This window comes from Tenrec ecaudatus, chromosome 8, assembly GCF_050624435.1.
Source record: "Tenrec ecaudatus isolate mTenEca1 chromosome 8, mTenEca1.hap1, whole genome shotgun sequence".
In the NCBI taxonomy this organism is placed as follows: Eukaryota; Metazoa; Chordata; class Mammalia; order Afrosoricida; family Tenrecidae; genus Tenrec; species Tenrec ecaudatus.
The window spans coordinates 95364470-95380635 of NC_134537.1; the positions used below are offsets into that span (position 1 = coordinate 95364470).

Below are 16166 nucleotides of genomic sequence, written 5' to 3' on the forward strand. Positions count from 1 at the left end.
TTTCGGTAGGTTTATTGAGATATAATTCAGAGTATCATGTATTTCCACAGTTGAGTTGTTACTGAAAGAGTTGTGTATACATCCCCACAATCAGTTCTAGCACATCCTCCCCTGTACTGTATTGTATCACCCCCCTCCTATATTCCATTATTTGCTCCCCTTCCCCTCCACCTTCCTGGTCCTTGTATCCCTGATAAGCCATTATACCAGTTATTGTCTTTATACACTCATCCCATCTGTGCTTCATACACTGGAAAACATAAAATAAGAACAAATACCCACCCCCAAACAGCAAATATATTTAACAAGAAAGGAAGAAAGAAAAGACCAACAACAGTAAGTAGAATAAACTAGAGAAAAAAAAACTCGAGAAAAAAAGCAGGAAATATTGAAAAGTAGAACAAATTCAAAATAGGTCAAAAGGGAGATCAAGTGATCAGGTACCATATTTTGACCTTGCTCCACCCCCTATAGTTGAGTTTACAATAGCCTCTGTCTCTAGCAAGGTCACTCACATCCCTCAGCTGGGGTCAGAAGGGATCCACCACAGCTTACTCTATGTGGGGACCCTGCAGCTGGATTTTGGGCTCCCACTGTCACCCATAGCATTCTGCAAATTGGGTGTTCCCAATCTAAACCCTGACACCTTTCCCTCCTTCATATTTGAACTTAGTTATTTATCATCTTTGGATCAGACAGGTTGGTGTGCTTCTTCCCTGGGGACCTGGTTGGCCGCTGTTCGACTATGAGCCTTTAAGACCGCAGGCACTCTTCTATTTGATAGTCAGGTACCACCTGCTTTCTCACCAGTCTTGCTGCAGTACCCATATCTCCAGTGATCATGGAGCACAGCCATATCAGAAGAACGAATTATTCTTGGATGGGGCTAAAATTGAGTATGAGCCCCAAATCCATTCACAGGGATGGCTCTGGTTTACTTTAGACGCCTTATTATCATTTTATGACAGAGAACTTTATCAATCATCCCCCTTGGGTATATAGTGAGTCTACTGATGGTGTCATTAATTTATGCTGTGGCATAGAATTTACTATACTACTGAGGATAGACAGGCTGCGAAACAAATTCCTTGAGTTGCCGATTTGTGCAGATTGAACCCTTAACGGATTAAGCACTGTTTAGAATGACCACAGAGGTTGGTGACAGGGGGACATTTCTACTGGGTCACTTTTCTTTGGTATGGGTACAAATATGGATTTCTTCCAGTCAGTTGGACAAGAAATTGTCTTCACAATATCCTGGCACGCTTGAGTGGGTGCTTCCAGTGCTTCATCAACTTGTCAACATATTTCGATTGGTATTCCATCGATTCCCGGAGCCTGGTTTTGCCTAACGCTTTCTGGAAGACTGAACTTTAGTGTCATTGGTTCTTGTTCACATGCTACCTCCTTAACTGGCGGGATGTCTACTAGCTTATTTTGATACAGTGACTGCGTGTATTCTTTTCTTCTCTTAAAGCTTCCTGCATCATTTAATAATTTACTCACAGAATATTATAAGATTGTATCTTGAGGCTTAATTTTTTTCTCGAGTTCTTTCAGTTAAAGATATACTGAGCATGTTCTTTCCTTTTGGCTTTCGATGTCTTTGTATATTTCATTGTATTTGGTATTGTCTTCTCGAGCTTCCCTACGAATTACTGTATTAACTTAATTCTATTTAAAACCTTATCATTTGGGGTGGGAGAGGAAAGGAGAAAATGAGAAGCTGATACCAAGGGCTCATGTAGAAACAGAATGTTTTGAAAATGATGATGGCAACAAATGTGCTTGACACAATGGATGGATGTATAGATTGTGATAAGAGTTGTACGAGTCCCAATAAAATGATTTAAATTAAAAAAATAATAAAACCTAACCATTTGATCTTCCTTTTGACCCGTTTTAAATTTGTTCTATGTTTTACTATTTTTGTTTCCTTTTAAATTGAGGGTTTTCTGTGTTTTCCACTTTATTATTGTTAAGTGTTTTGTGTATGATTTCTGTATATGAAATCCAGGAGAGATGCATCTATAGAGAAAGTAAGTGGATTAATGGTTTCTTGTGGGTACTATCGAAGAGGTTAGGTGGGAAATAGGGAGTCAAATAACAATGAGTACAGAAAGAAAATGTTCTAAAATTTATTTTTAATGATTGTACAACTCTTCTTGATATGGCTGTATGAATTGTATGATATGTGGAATAGAGGTCAATAAAGCTGCTTTTAAAAATTAATTAAAAGAAAAAAATAACTTGTTATTTTCAAGATTGAATTTACAAATCAATTTAGAAAACACTGATTTTTAAAAAAAATCATTTTATTGGGGCTTATACAACTCATCACAATCCATACATATGTCAAGTGTGTAAAGCACACATATATTCATTGCCCTCATCATTCTCAAAACACTCGCTTTCCGCTTGGGCTCCTGGAATCAGCTCATTTTTCTCCCCGCCCCCCTCGCTCCCCCGATGAAAACTGATATTTTTATTGGGTCTTTCAGGAGGGTTTAGAATATATATATTTCTTGTTAAATTTCTTCTTCATCACTATTGTAAATGGGATTTTCATCACCATAAAATATTCTGATTACTATATATGCATATGAAAGTTACTGATTTTTAAAGAGCTTATAAAAATAAAATGCAACCACTGTAAATGTATAATTCAGTAAATTTTGGCAAACATTATAATAATGTAAACAGCATTAAAAATCGGTTTTAGTATACTTTTATCACCCCAAAAGTTTCCTCATGCCTTTATGCTGTCAATTCCAGCTCCACTCCTTAGCACTACCTTAACTTAATCAGCATTCTGTCTATAAAAATTTGTTCTGACAAAATGGGTGCATAAGCAAATGTGGTAAAGAAAGCTGATGGTGGCCGGCTATCAAAAGATAGGGTCTTAAAGGTGTGAAGATAAACAAGCAGCCTTCTAGCTGAGAAACAACAAAGCCCATATGGAAGAAACACACACCAGCTGTGTGATCATGAGGTGTCGATGAGATTAGGTATCAGGCATCAAAGACTCAGAGCAAAACAATCACAATATGAATGAGGGTGGGAGGGTGAAGGAGACCCAAAGCCCATCTGTAAGCAATCAAACATCCCCTTACAGAAGGGTCATGGTGAGAAGCTGGGCCAGTCAAGGTGCAGTGTAGCACCAATGAAACATACAGCTTTCCTCTGGTTCTTTAATGCTTCCCCCACCCGCCCCTACCATAATGACCCTAATTTTACCTTACAAATCTGGCTGGACCAGAGCATGTACATGGGTACAGATAAGAGCTGGAAACACAGGGAATACAGGACAGATAAAACTCCTTGGGACAAATATTGAGAGTAGCCATACCAGGAGGGTAAGGGAAAGGTGGGGGGAGAAAGGAGGAACTGATCATAATGACCTACTATAACCCCCCTCCCAGGGGGATGGACGACAGACAAGGGGGTGAGGGGAGACATCGGACAGTGAAAGACATGAAAAAAATAATAATAATTTGTAAATTATCATGGGTTCATGAGGGAGGGAGGAGGAGAGAGGAGAAAAATGAGGAGCTGTTATCAAGGGTTCAAGTAGAAAGAAAATGTTTTGAAAACGATGGTGGCAACATATGTACAAATGTGCTTGAGGCAATAGATGCATGTATGGATTGTAATAAGAGTTGTATGAGCCCTCAGTAAAACGATGAAAACATTTTTTTGTTCTGATCACTTAAACTGGATTACACAATATGCAATCTTTTGTATGTGGCTTTTTCGTGTGTCGACCATAATGTTTTGGAGCCTTGTACCTGTAGAACACATGCAGCGCACGGCAGCCCTTTTATTCTGAGAAGTACTCAGTGTTATGAATATACCACATCTTAGTCATTTATTTACCAGCTGATGGATATTTGGATCATTTCCAGTTTGAGGTGATTATAAAAGTGCTGCTGTTTAAGTATTTATTATCTGATCCTTCAGAGAACCAGTTTCTGACTCCTGCTCTACAGGAGGCCCCTAGAAAGGTTTATGGGTATAGAATCCTCTAAAATCTTACAAGATGAAAACAGTTTTTCTATAGCCTTGATTATTTAAAGGCTATTTGAATGAAGGGTAGCTTAGTAAAATATAAAAATTCTTTGTTCATACTTTTTATGTTGAATTAAAAAAAAAACAAACAAACCCCAAACCGGTCCAATTTTATCTTGCTAGGAGCCCTGGTAACAAAGTGTCTAAAGTACTTGGCTGTCAAATGAAAGAAAGATCAGATCGGAACCCATCGGCTGCTCCACAGAGAAAGCTGCAGCAGTCTGCCTCCATAAAGGTGATAGTACTCGAAACCTTAGGAGTCAGTTTTACACTGTCCTGTCACTATGAGTTGAAATAGCCTTCACAGATTAGGGGGACATAGGTGTGCCCTTGCATTTTAGACTCTACTTATTTGACGTTGTAACTTATTTAAACTTTTTACCTAAAGGCCTTGGAAATTTTACCTTTTTCTCTAGTGTCTCTTTTGTCTGCAACTATTTAGAAGTCTTAATATTAAAGGATAATTATGGAATTTTTAACAATTAAATTTTAGTAAGTGGCCTTTTACCTGAAGGTTTCTTCTTGGAGCTGTTCTAATTGAGTTTGGAGCTGCAGGTGCCTTCTCCCGGCTGGGCTGTTAGGGTCTTCTATAGAATCAGACTGATTGAGTCTTTCCATCAAGATTTGATTCTCTGCCAACAAACTGCTTTTCTCCTCTTGCAGTGCAGCAACCTGTCAGAATACAGGGCGGAGCAGTTATTTCCTTGGACTGCAGTGGCGTCAGCACAGTCCTTTGTAACCATTACAATGCACGTCTTTTCAAAGTCTGTTTTCAATGAAGAACAACTAACCTTCACTTAAAACATCTACATTATCTTGAAATACTGCAAGGCCAATGCAAGTCAAAGAGGCTTCAAAGATTTATGGAACAGTTCCATAATCTGTCCATTCTGTTTTTTTTCTAAGAACTTAAAAAAATTCATATGCAAAAGCAAGCAAGAATTCTTTTTTTAAATTTTATATATATATTTTTTAAAAATTCCCTATCACATTAAAAAATCCTTAATCAAAAAGAAGACCTATGGACAACATATATGCATGCAAAAAGATACTCATCATTAGCCATTATGGAAATGCAAATTGACACAGAAATTACTTAAAACCACATTCCTACTAGAATGGTTAAGAAAATTGATCCTACCAAGTGTTGGTGAAGATGTGGAACATTTCTGACTGAAATGTAAACCGTTTCTACTACTTTAGGAAACATACTCTTAGAAAGCTAAACAGGAAGCTTCTATGATCCAGCCAGTCAACAGCTAAGTATTTACCAAGGGAAAGAAAAGCAATGTGCAAAAATACAGAACGTTTATAGCCATTTTACTTATAATAGAAACAAAAGAGGACACAATGCAAATTTTCAACAAGAGGTGAGTAAGTGGATAGATTAGGGAATACGGTACTTCTATATTATTTCTAACTCCAAGTTTTTGAACATTTTATTATGCTTTAGTCCTCTCAAGCTGACCTACGAAACTTTCTGTTTCCTTCTTTTACTTGATCTTTTTTACTCCTTCCACTTATTCTAGTTACTTTATATTTGAGAGAAAGTTCCAAAGTCTCATCCGACATCCACTCCGGTCTTTTCTTCCTTCCTGGTCGTAACGACCCTTTGCTTTCTTCATGTATGATGTTCATGATGTCATTTCACACTCATCATTACTGTTAATGTATCAAATCTGTTCTTGGGACGTCTTTAAATTCAGGTGGGATGTACTCAAGGTTGTATTTTGGCTCTCATGGACTTCTTTAATTTTCAACTTCAACCTCAACTTGTATTTGAGTAACTGATGGTCTGTGCCAGTCAGTTCCTGGCCTTGTTTTGGCTGATGATACTGAGCTTCTCCACTGTTTCTTCCTACAGACAAAGGTAATTTGATTTCTGTGTACTCCAACTAAAAGGTCCATGTGTACAGTTGTTTATGTTGTTAATAGGTATTTGTAATAAAGAAGGCATTGATCTTGAAAAATACTACAATACGATCCCGAGCTTCATTTCTATCACCAAGGTTATTTTCCACCTACTGATCTTTCCTCGTTGAGATCATCTGCATTCCAATCATGAGTTTTTATCAATGCATAGTGTTCACATTTGATCAATTTCAGGCTGAAGAATTTGATAGAATTCTTCAATTTTTTTATCACTGGTTTTAGTTATTAGTTTGCAAGTTTGAATAATGGTTGCAATTAACTAGATTTCTTGTAAGTATACACACATTAGTCCATCACAGCTTGTACTGCAAGGTAGATCTTAGAATGCTCTTTTGGTGATGAATGCAACATCATTCCTCTTGAAATCGCCATTCCTAGCATGGTAAATCTTTTGACGGTATGATTCAGAATGGCCAATCCTAGCCCATTTCAACTCACTAATGCCTAGGATATCAATCTTTAGCTGTTCTCTTTCCTTTTTGATGATTTCTAATTTTCATAGATTCATACTTCTGAATATTCCATGTTCTAATTATTAATGGATGTTTGCAACGGGTTCTTTTCATTTTAAGTCATGCTCCACCAGTAAGTGAAGGTCCCCAAAGCTTTGCTTCGCTCTTATCAAGGTCGGTCCTATTTTGTGGTGGTGACTAATAGTCTTATTCGGGGTGCTTCCAACTTAAAGGGTGCATCTTCTGGCTCTCTAGCAGAGCACTGCACTGCTAGTCATAAAGTTTATGCTATCGAACGTCGCAAAAGTAGACCGTCTGTTCCTTCATAGTCTGTCCGTAGTCTGTAAGCTCTGCTAAGATCTGCTCACCGCTAGTGACTGTGCTGGGATTTGAAACACGTGCGCTATCGCTTCCACCATGACAGCCACACACAACAAGCTGAGAGAAGGGTGGTGGAGATGTCTAATTAGAACCTGAAATTTAAAGTGTCCAAATAAGTCTCCACTCCTTCAGTCTTTCCCATTCGGTAAATGGTAGCTCGACCAACATCCTTGTTCTCCCACAAACCCACATTTACTCTGTCAGTAAATTATCACTGGCTCTATTTTCAAACATAATTTTGACCAGTTCTCACTATCTCTCCATCTGAATCTAAGCCAGCATAATTTCTTGCCTAATTTAATTGCTCTCCTTGGTTTGACCCTTTAGTTTATACTCCGTATAGCAGCCTAAATGATCTATTAAAACAAAAGTCAGATCACATGACCACATTGCTCAACATCATCCAAAGACTTCCCAGTCATTCAAAGGGACAGTCTTTATAAAGGCTTATAAGATCGCTCTATCCTGGTTTCTTTTTCCTATTCCCCCTACACTCCCTAACTCTCTCCTCCTTATATTCTTGTTGACCTTAGAATATCATGTACACCCTAACTTCAGGGTTTTCACACATAACTGTGATACTCAGGTTTCCTCTTCTCTTCTTTTTTTTAAAATTGAGGGTTCACACAACTCTTATCACAATTTATCCATCCATCCATCCATCCATCCATCCATCCATCCATCCATCCATCCATGTCAAGCACATTTTTTTGTCATCATCATTTTCAAAACATTTTCTTTCTACTTGAGCCCTTGGTATCAGTTCATTTCCCCCCATTCCTCCCCGACTCTCCTGGACCCTAGATAAATTTATAAATTATTATTTTTTCATGTTTTACATTGTCCAATGTCTCCCTTTACCCACTTTTCTGTTGTCCGTCCCCCAGGGAGGGGGTTATATGTAGACAATTGTGATCAGTTCCCCCTTTCTCCCCCCACCTTTCCCTTACTCTCCTGGTATCTCTACTCTCATTATTGGTCCAAAGGGGTTTATCTGTCCTGGATTCCCTGTGTTTCTAATTCCTATCTATACCACTGTACATCCTCTGGTCTAACCAGACTTGTAAGGAAGAATTGGGATCATGCTAGTAGGAAGAGGGTAGGGTTGGAAGCATTTAGGAACTAGAGGAGAGTTGTATGTTTCATCAGTGCTACACTGTACCCTGACTGGCTCGTCTCCACCCCAAAACTCTTCTGTAAGGGGATGTCCAGTTGCCTACAGATGGGCTTTGGGTCTTCACTCTGTACTCCCCCTCATTCACAATGATATGATTTTTTGGTTCTGGGTCTTAGAAGACCTAGACTTCTCTTTATCTATAATGTCGTCCCTCCATAAATGTAGGCGGCATAGTCTTCTAACTTCTTTAAGACTTTAGAAAAATATCATAATTGCTGGGGTAACCTTGGTTGACTAACCAACTTAAAATTCCTCCTCCCCACTCTGTATTATTTATTCAACCTTCCTTTTTTTTTTTACTAGAAGTTATCACAATATGAACTAATAAAATGTTTATTTTGTTTATTGTCTTCTGCATTAGTATCTAAGTACCTTAAGAACAAAGATGTTTTACCTATTTTGGTCTGTTAATTATATCTCATTGTGTCCTAAACCCATTGTAGCTAAAGCAACTAGAATGGTGGATGAGATAAGGGCTGTATAAGGGTGCTTTGCTCAATTGACGTTTGTATGGATCGTGATAAGAGTTGTATGAGCCCCAATAAAAAGATTTATTAATAAAAATATAAAATAAAAATAAAAGTATTTACTGGATGAATGAATCTAAAATGCCAGCTCTACACTTCTTTATCTTCTGGATCCTAAAGAAGGTCAGCAAAAAAGAATAAGACTCCCAACAAGATGGACTGACACCGTGGCATGAACAATGGCTTTAAGTATAGCTACGATTGATAAGATGATAAAGGACCAGGCAGGATTCCATCCTGTTGTACATGGGGTCACTGTGAGTCACAATTTATACCAAAACAATAACTGTATACCACTGGGTTTATTTCATTCATCTGTTTCAAATAAAAATTTAAGGCTTCAAATTTGGCCTTTTGGATATGCTTCAGCTGAATGAATTACACAAGCTCTGACATACCATAAGACTATATTGTTACTGTCCAGTTTTCAATATACTCTAGTACTTATGATTTTTTTCATCAATCCAGAAATTACCTAGCAGCACAGTTTTCAAATGGGATGGGTTTTTGATAACTCATCTTTTTGTTTCTGATTTCTAACTTTAGAAATACTTTGGTCGGAGAGCTTGATCTTTTAAAATCATTTCATTGGGGGCTCCTACAGCTCTTATCACAATCCATATATACATCCATTGTGTCAAGCGCATTTGTATATATATTGCCATCATCATTTTCAAAACCTTTTCTTTCTCCTTGAGCCCTTGGTGTCAGCTCATTTCCCCATCTCTCCTCCCCTCTCTCATGAACCCTGTGTATTTGCTTTATGATAACAAGTCTGAATGCTAGAAATAAAGCTTACATTTCTTCATTAGAGCTCATATTATTGTGGCAGTGCCGCACAGTTTCCTGCAGAGTCAAGTGTGCTTTTGGACTTCACCTCCTGTTTGTGTAATCACTCTGCAACTTTACCACTCCCGGTGCAATCTGCCTGCACCAGAGCCTGGCAAGCTATGTTGTAAGTTAATCGATAAAAAATATCTTGGACATTGAAAGCCATAGGCCTCTGTTGGCAACTACTCAGCTCTAAAGGTGTATCATGAAAGCAGCCACAGAGAACATGCAATTAATGAGCATGGGTGTGTGTCAATGAACCATTATTACAAAAACTAATGTCAATTCTTAGTCATCAACCCTTATATCAATCCATTATTTACAAAAACAGATGTCATGTCATAGTTATCAATCTTTAATTTTGTTAAAAAAAGAATATATCTTGCTCATAAAAACAACTATTTTTATTTTAACACTTGCCATTTGTCTACAGTTCAATTCTACCATTTAAAAAGCAACAGTACTTACATTATGACAATGTAAACATTACTACAGACCCCCAAAGTATGCTACAATTGTGCCTTCTTCTTTATACATATACTGTAATAATCAGCTCCTAGGCCTTTCAAAGTAGAATGCTCTTAGAATAAAATGTTATGAATGCCAGATGTATATACCCATAATCCAGCTTTAATGAGTATTAAAACTGAGCCAATTATTTGTATCTTCCCTCACCCCTTAATTTGATGTAAACATCTGACAACCTTTACTCTCTGATTTTGTATTTGTGAGAGATTTTCTTTGTTTATCCTTAGCATTATACTGAAATTATTTGGACAGTTCTATTTATTTGTGTTCCTTGATGTCTCATTTTTACTTTTGCATCTTGTCTTTATAAATGCAACATTGTAACTAATTTCACTGAGGGCATTAACTAGATTAAAAAAAATTGCATTTACTTCTCCAAATTTCTCTACCTTTCCCCAGAACTCACTGCCATCAAGTAGAGGCAGCCTCATAGAAAGCCTATCGGATGGGGTAAAACTGCCCTCGTGGGTTTCTGAGACTAATTCTTTACCTGAGTAGAGAGAGCCTCATCTTTCTCCCTTGGAGCAGCTGGTGATTTTGAACCATTGAACTTGCAGTTAGCAGCCCCATGTGTAATATAACCACTATGCTACCACAGCTGAAAGTTGACTACAGGGTACCCAACAACAGTAAGTGTAACTGGAAGTTCTACATATATGAGTTTCGCTTTAAGGTTTATCCACAAGAAACTTGCCTTTATCTAAATTAGGGAACCCAAAAATGCCTAAATGAAAAGGACCCTAGTCTGAGATACTAACAAGACCTTAATACGTTTTTCTTTTCTTTCAGCTGCTCTTTACAAGACTCCTGGTTAGAGCTTCACTTCAGCCTTCTCTCACACCTGTGGCCTGTTTGGGGTTCTGCTTCAGCATCTCTTGCGCCACCAGCTCGCCACCAGCACAACACAAGTGTTCTGGCCACCTTAGTCCTTGTTCCTTGTTAGCCCTTCAGCACCTTTCTAATTGCACTTTGGAGGCGACTTAAATATTCACGAGCTGGCTATCAAACTATTAATTTGTAATGGTCTGCAACTTGAAAACGTATAAGTCTGCAACTTATTCGATGGAAATTAGCAGACACTATTAAATCAGGGTGCCAGTTTACTTTTTTTTTTTTTTTTTCAGGGCGATGCGAGGCAGCTGCCTTTATTGGGGACTGTGGTCCAGGGACACAGCTGCTTCACTCAAGGGCTACACACTTGATCTGGAAGTTGCCATCGGCCTCCAGGAAGTTGATCGTCTCCAGGTTGAGGCGGTTGGGGAACTTGAATGTGTGTCCGTCTGGCAGCTTGATGCTCAGGTCGGCTTGGTCGAAGGAGAAGCACACCTCAGCGACACTGCCCGCCTGGAAGGGGAAGTTGGTCTCCCGGTGCTCGGCGCCCCAGGCCCCGGCGTCCTTGCTGTTACACACGATGGTGTTGGTGTCACCGTGGGCGTCGAAGCGAGGGTTGAAGTGCAGACACAGGTTGTTGTTGTCTTTGCCCAAGTTCAGCACGAAGCATTTGGCGTCGGGGGCCACCTGGCCCCGCACCCAGAGGCAGGTCCCGGGCTTGAGGTTCAGGTTGCTGGCCACCAGACCGCAGGCCATGGCTATGTGCAAGGTGATCTGGGCAGGCGATCTACCAGCTGTCCCAAGACTCCACCGAGAGGAGAGATGGTGCCGGTTTACTTTTAAATCACTCCCTGGCCTCTGGATAATTAGTTTACCAGCACACCACAAAGACTCGCGTTATTTTCTGGTGAGTTTACACTACTTCAATGGCTTTGATATAATTTGATGTGGTCAAAGGAAGAAATGCTATTATGGTAATTTTCTTGGCTCAGTCTATTATCTTTAACCATAGATGTCTTTTTTTCCATCTTCACTTAGGGTTTGTTATAGTCAAATTGCACTGTACAGCAGTGCTTCTTACCTGCATATCCAATTCATGGCATCTCTGAGCAATTTCTTCTTTTGCTGACAAAGCCTCACTAAGCTCCTCTGTTGTTTTCTTCAACTGGTTAGAGACAAAGACATGCAGTAAATGCCTGGGAACAGAGGTCCCAGGGTGGCTTGAACACAAAAACTGACAGCGTAACAATATTTTGTCAAGAAGTAACGAAATCCTATTTCTTGAATTCATCAGAACAAATTGCAGGATTTCTTTACAAATACAGTTGGCCCTTTAGTGCATTTAAGTATCTATCGACAGATGACCCAGTGCTTCCTAAAGATGCAGAGAAGGGTAAAAGTGACAATTCCAAAAGAAGAATGTGGGGGTGGGGATGGGAGTGGTTGGGGAAGGAGGTGAAATATTGTTTTCATTAAAAAAAATTATATGCTGTTTTTACATACATTTTATAATTATATGCATCTACTATGTTAAGTGTGGTATCTAAAAACCACCTATTGGAAAAGTAATGGCAAGACTAGAAGACACATATAATAATGCATTAAACAAATTAGTTTTTAAATTGGGTTATAAAACATGCTTATATTTAATTATAAATGCATAATATCCACTTGTAAAATGGTGTTTATAAATTTCATATAAACTAGTGTTTTTGAGAATTATGCCAATATAAATCATAAGAAATTTCACCTGCAACATTCTTTGCATTAGTACATAAACTCTAACCCCTTTAACCTTCACATGAACACAAACCATTTAAGTTAGATACCTGACGATCCAGGTCAACGTAGGCATCGTTTCCAACAGAGACAGGGGCTTCTTTACTCATCAACTGAAATGAAGATTTAAATGATTTTAACTACCAAGCAAAAACAGTCATCCTGCATAATAAATTTACATAGCAAACAAGAAATAACCCATTAGTACATAATTATCAAAATTAGGATGAAAACACAAATGCAGAAGAGTATTTTCCTATTTAAGCCATCTTAAATCTTTATGTTAATTTGCATATTACCACTTAAAATATTTTCATCACCATTTATTCTTCTCACCCTACCCCCCCCAAATAGGTCTTTAATTACTAAACTAATACATGGCTAAGTATTAAAATCAGTGACTTTTTGTTAAAAACGTCAACACTTAAGTACGTATGTATTTGTAAAGAATAAACATGAAGACATGAGTATCAGCCAATGTTAGTTGCCTGTTTAGTGATGACAGTCTCACACATGAAAGTCTAATCTTCTCTCAGCCTCGTGTTGCAGAGAGAGAAGATCCAAAGGGTGTGTGTAGGGTGGGAGGAGAAGGGGACAGAATTCAGATCTGACAAACATCAAGGGCAGACTCAAATGGTTCCAATCTTCTACTATTTCCTTCTAACAGAAGGATACGAGAGAGAAGGTAGAATGTTTAGTGAGCCACGTTGTGACTTCAGCCTTTACTCTCATAAAATCTGCAATGTCATGTTTCCCTGTATCTTTCTTTTTTGGTTTTGTTTTAAACGTTTTATTAGGGGCTCATACAACTCTTATCACAATCCATACATATACATACATCAATTGTATAAAGCACATCTGTACATTCCCCGCCCTAATCATTTTCTTTTCTTTCTTTTTTTTTCCTTTTCTTTTTTTACATTTTATTAGGGACTCATACAACTCTTATCACAATCCATACATATACATACATCAATTGTATAAAGCACATCCATACATTCCCCGCCCCAATCATTCTCAAAGCATTTGCTCTCCACTTAAGCCCTTTGCATCAGGTCCTCTTTTTTTTTCCCCTCCCTCCCCGCTCCCCCCTCCCTCATGTGCCCTTTGTAATTTATACATCGTTATTTTGTCATATCTTGCTCTATCCGGAGTCTCCCTTCCCCCCCTTCTCTGCCGTCCCTCTCCCAGGGAGGAGGTCACATGTGGATCCCTGTAATCAGTTCCCCCTTTCCAACCCACTCACCCTCCACTCTCCCAGCATCACCCCTCACACCCTTGGTCCTGAAGGTATCATCCACCCTGGATTCCCTGTGCCTCCAGCCCTCATATGTACCAGTGTACAGCCTCTGCCCTATCCAGCCCTGCAAGGTAGAATTTGGATCATGGTAGTTGGGGGGAGGAAGCATCCAGGATCTGGGGGAAAGCTGTGTTCTTCATCGGTACTACCTTGCACCCTGACTGACCCATCTCCTCCCCTAAACCCCTCTATGAGGGGATCTCCAGTGGCCGACACTTGGGCCTTGGGTCTCCACTCTGCACTTCCCCCTTCATTCAATATGGTGTGTGTGTGTGTGTGTATATATATATATATATATACACATCCCTGTATCTTTCTCTCCATGTCAGTCAGTCTTAAAATGAGGTTCCTGTCTGGGAACTTACAGAAATGCAAATCTTGGGGGGCAGCCCAGAATTACTACATCAGAAACTGGAGTTAGGCCCCACCAATGTGTTTAACAATTTAGTTTAGTGTCACAGAATAGGAAAACACCGAGCAGAGCTCAAAGCACAATAACCGGAAAAAACAAACTCACTGCCATCGAGTCAATGCTGACTCGCAGTGATCTGACAGGACAAGGTGGAACTGCCCCCTGTGAGTTTCCGAGATGGTATCTCGTTATGGGAGTATAAAGCCCCATCTTTCTCCCCTGGAGTAGCAGGTGGTTCCGAACTGCTGATCTGTGGTTAGCAGCCCAAAGCATAACCACCAGGACACCAGAACTCCGAAAGCCCAATGAAGGGGAAAAAGAAATCTAAGGGAGCATAAAAAAACTACTGCCTTCAGTTCCCATGCTTGTGTAGTGAGATTACTACTAAACAGATTAAAAAGAAAAACACGTTCTTCCAGTTGGAAAAATAGTATCCACTGCAGAGAAGCAACCACAAGAGCCACAGGATGCGGGCACATGCTGCTGGGAAAAGATACGAAGACTTGCTCAACACAGGTTGCCGCACATTCCGTTTGTAATAAATGCAGTATGTGCGAAGTAACCGATGTCTGCAGATTGATGCCTGACGCTCCTGCGGTTGTTGGGCGCCAGTGTTCCATTTATCATTGTTTCTCATAGTCCTTCACCGTTATAGTCTCTCTATTCCTTTGCAAAAAGACCTACTGTTATTTTTGTCAGTTTAAACTTTACTCCTCTTTCTGATCCTGAACAATATCTTGTCCTTGATTCATCGTTTATTTAATCAATTTGTTCTAGCCTGAATCAATCTCTAGCCCAATAGTACCAACTCTATTCTTACCTCGTTACTTCTTCCTAGCAAAGTCTCAATCCGACTAGCTGTCCCTTCTGGCCTTAAAACCAATCAAACGAGGATATCAGAAACAAAACAAAAACAAATGCCAAACCGCTATCACTACTAAAAGATCATTTCCAATTGCAACAGGACTTCAAATCTGCCTGAAAGGTACACTTATGCTTAACTACTCATCAGTCTCTTTTATTCTTTCTCAAGCCTCATTCATCCAATTAATTCCAGATAGTATTTCTCCAATTTCCTACACCCTAGCCCACTAAACTGACAACATACATGTCCAGCCTCTTTTTGTTCCTGGTACAATCCAGGGTCAGTCTTCCTGTCCGACGCTAACCCCTTCAATTATGCGCTCAGCTCCTTCTTCTCCCCTTCCCGTGGGCCCCGTTCCATTTGTTAGCAATCCTCTCAATTTCTCATTCTCGTGGTTTCTTTCTCTTAGCATTTAAATAGTCAAAAGACGATCAAAAGCAAGAGTATAAAAATATGCGCACTATCATTAGGCATTCATTAGGGAATGCATATGAAAACCAGATGAAATCTCACTTCACATTCTCTAGACTGATAATCACTTCAAAATGGGAAGCTGCGAGCGAGCGAGCGAGCGCGCGCGCTGCGAGGGTAATGAGAACCGGGAGTCCTCACTCTGCTGTGGGAATCGGTGCAGCTGCGGCCGTGGCAAAGGGACTGGCCATGTCTCAGGAAGTTGCACATAGTTATGATACGACGTGGCAGTTCTACTCCTGCAGGTGCAGGCTAGTGAAGAGGTGCTCAAGCAAAGACTCGAAGAGCACTAGGACCACAGCTCACATGTGGAAACAACCCAAATGTCCATCCAACAGACCATTATTTACCCGTGAGAAGAATGAGGTGTTCACATACGCTACAGCCTGAGTAAGTAAAAGAAGTCAGCTATAAAAAGTTATAAATCACATAATTCTATTTATATGAATTATCCAGAAGGTATAAATTAATAGAGACAGAAAGTGTGTTAGTGGTTGCCAGGGGACAGGAGGAACGGGAGCGAGGGGCGACTGCTTAATGGGAACAGGCTATCTTTTGGGGGATGATGAAAACATTCTAAAACTAAATAGTGGTGATGTACTATATTGCACT

The 16166-nt window shown here is 39.4% G+C and overlaps 1 protein-coding gene and 1 pseudogene across 1 annotated transcript in view; both read right to left on the reverse strand.

The window, feature by feature from the left end:
* The window catches only part of HOOK3 (hook microtubule tethering protein 3), a 109178-nt gene that overhangs the window by 46552 nt on the left and 46460 nt on the right, over positions 1 to 16166 (reverse strand). Inside the window, exons 7-9 of the mRNA XM_075556585.1 lie at positions 12557 to 12619; positions 11809 to 11892; positions 4577 to 4740 (exon numbers count right to left, since the gene is read on the reverse strand). Coding sequence (XP_075412700.1) covers positions 4577 to 4740; positions 11809 to 11892; positions 12557 to 12619 — 311 coding nt within the window. The remainder of the gene's footprint in view (positions 1 to 4576; positions 4741 to 11808; positions 11893 to 12556; positions 12620 to 16166) is intronic.
* LOC142455063 (galectin-1 pseudogene) lies at positions 10996 to 11566 on the reverse strand (annotated as a pseudogene).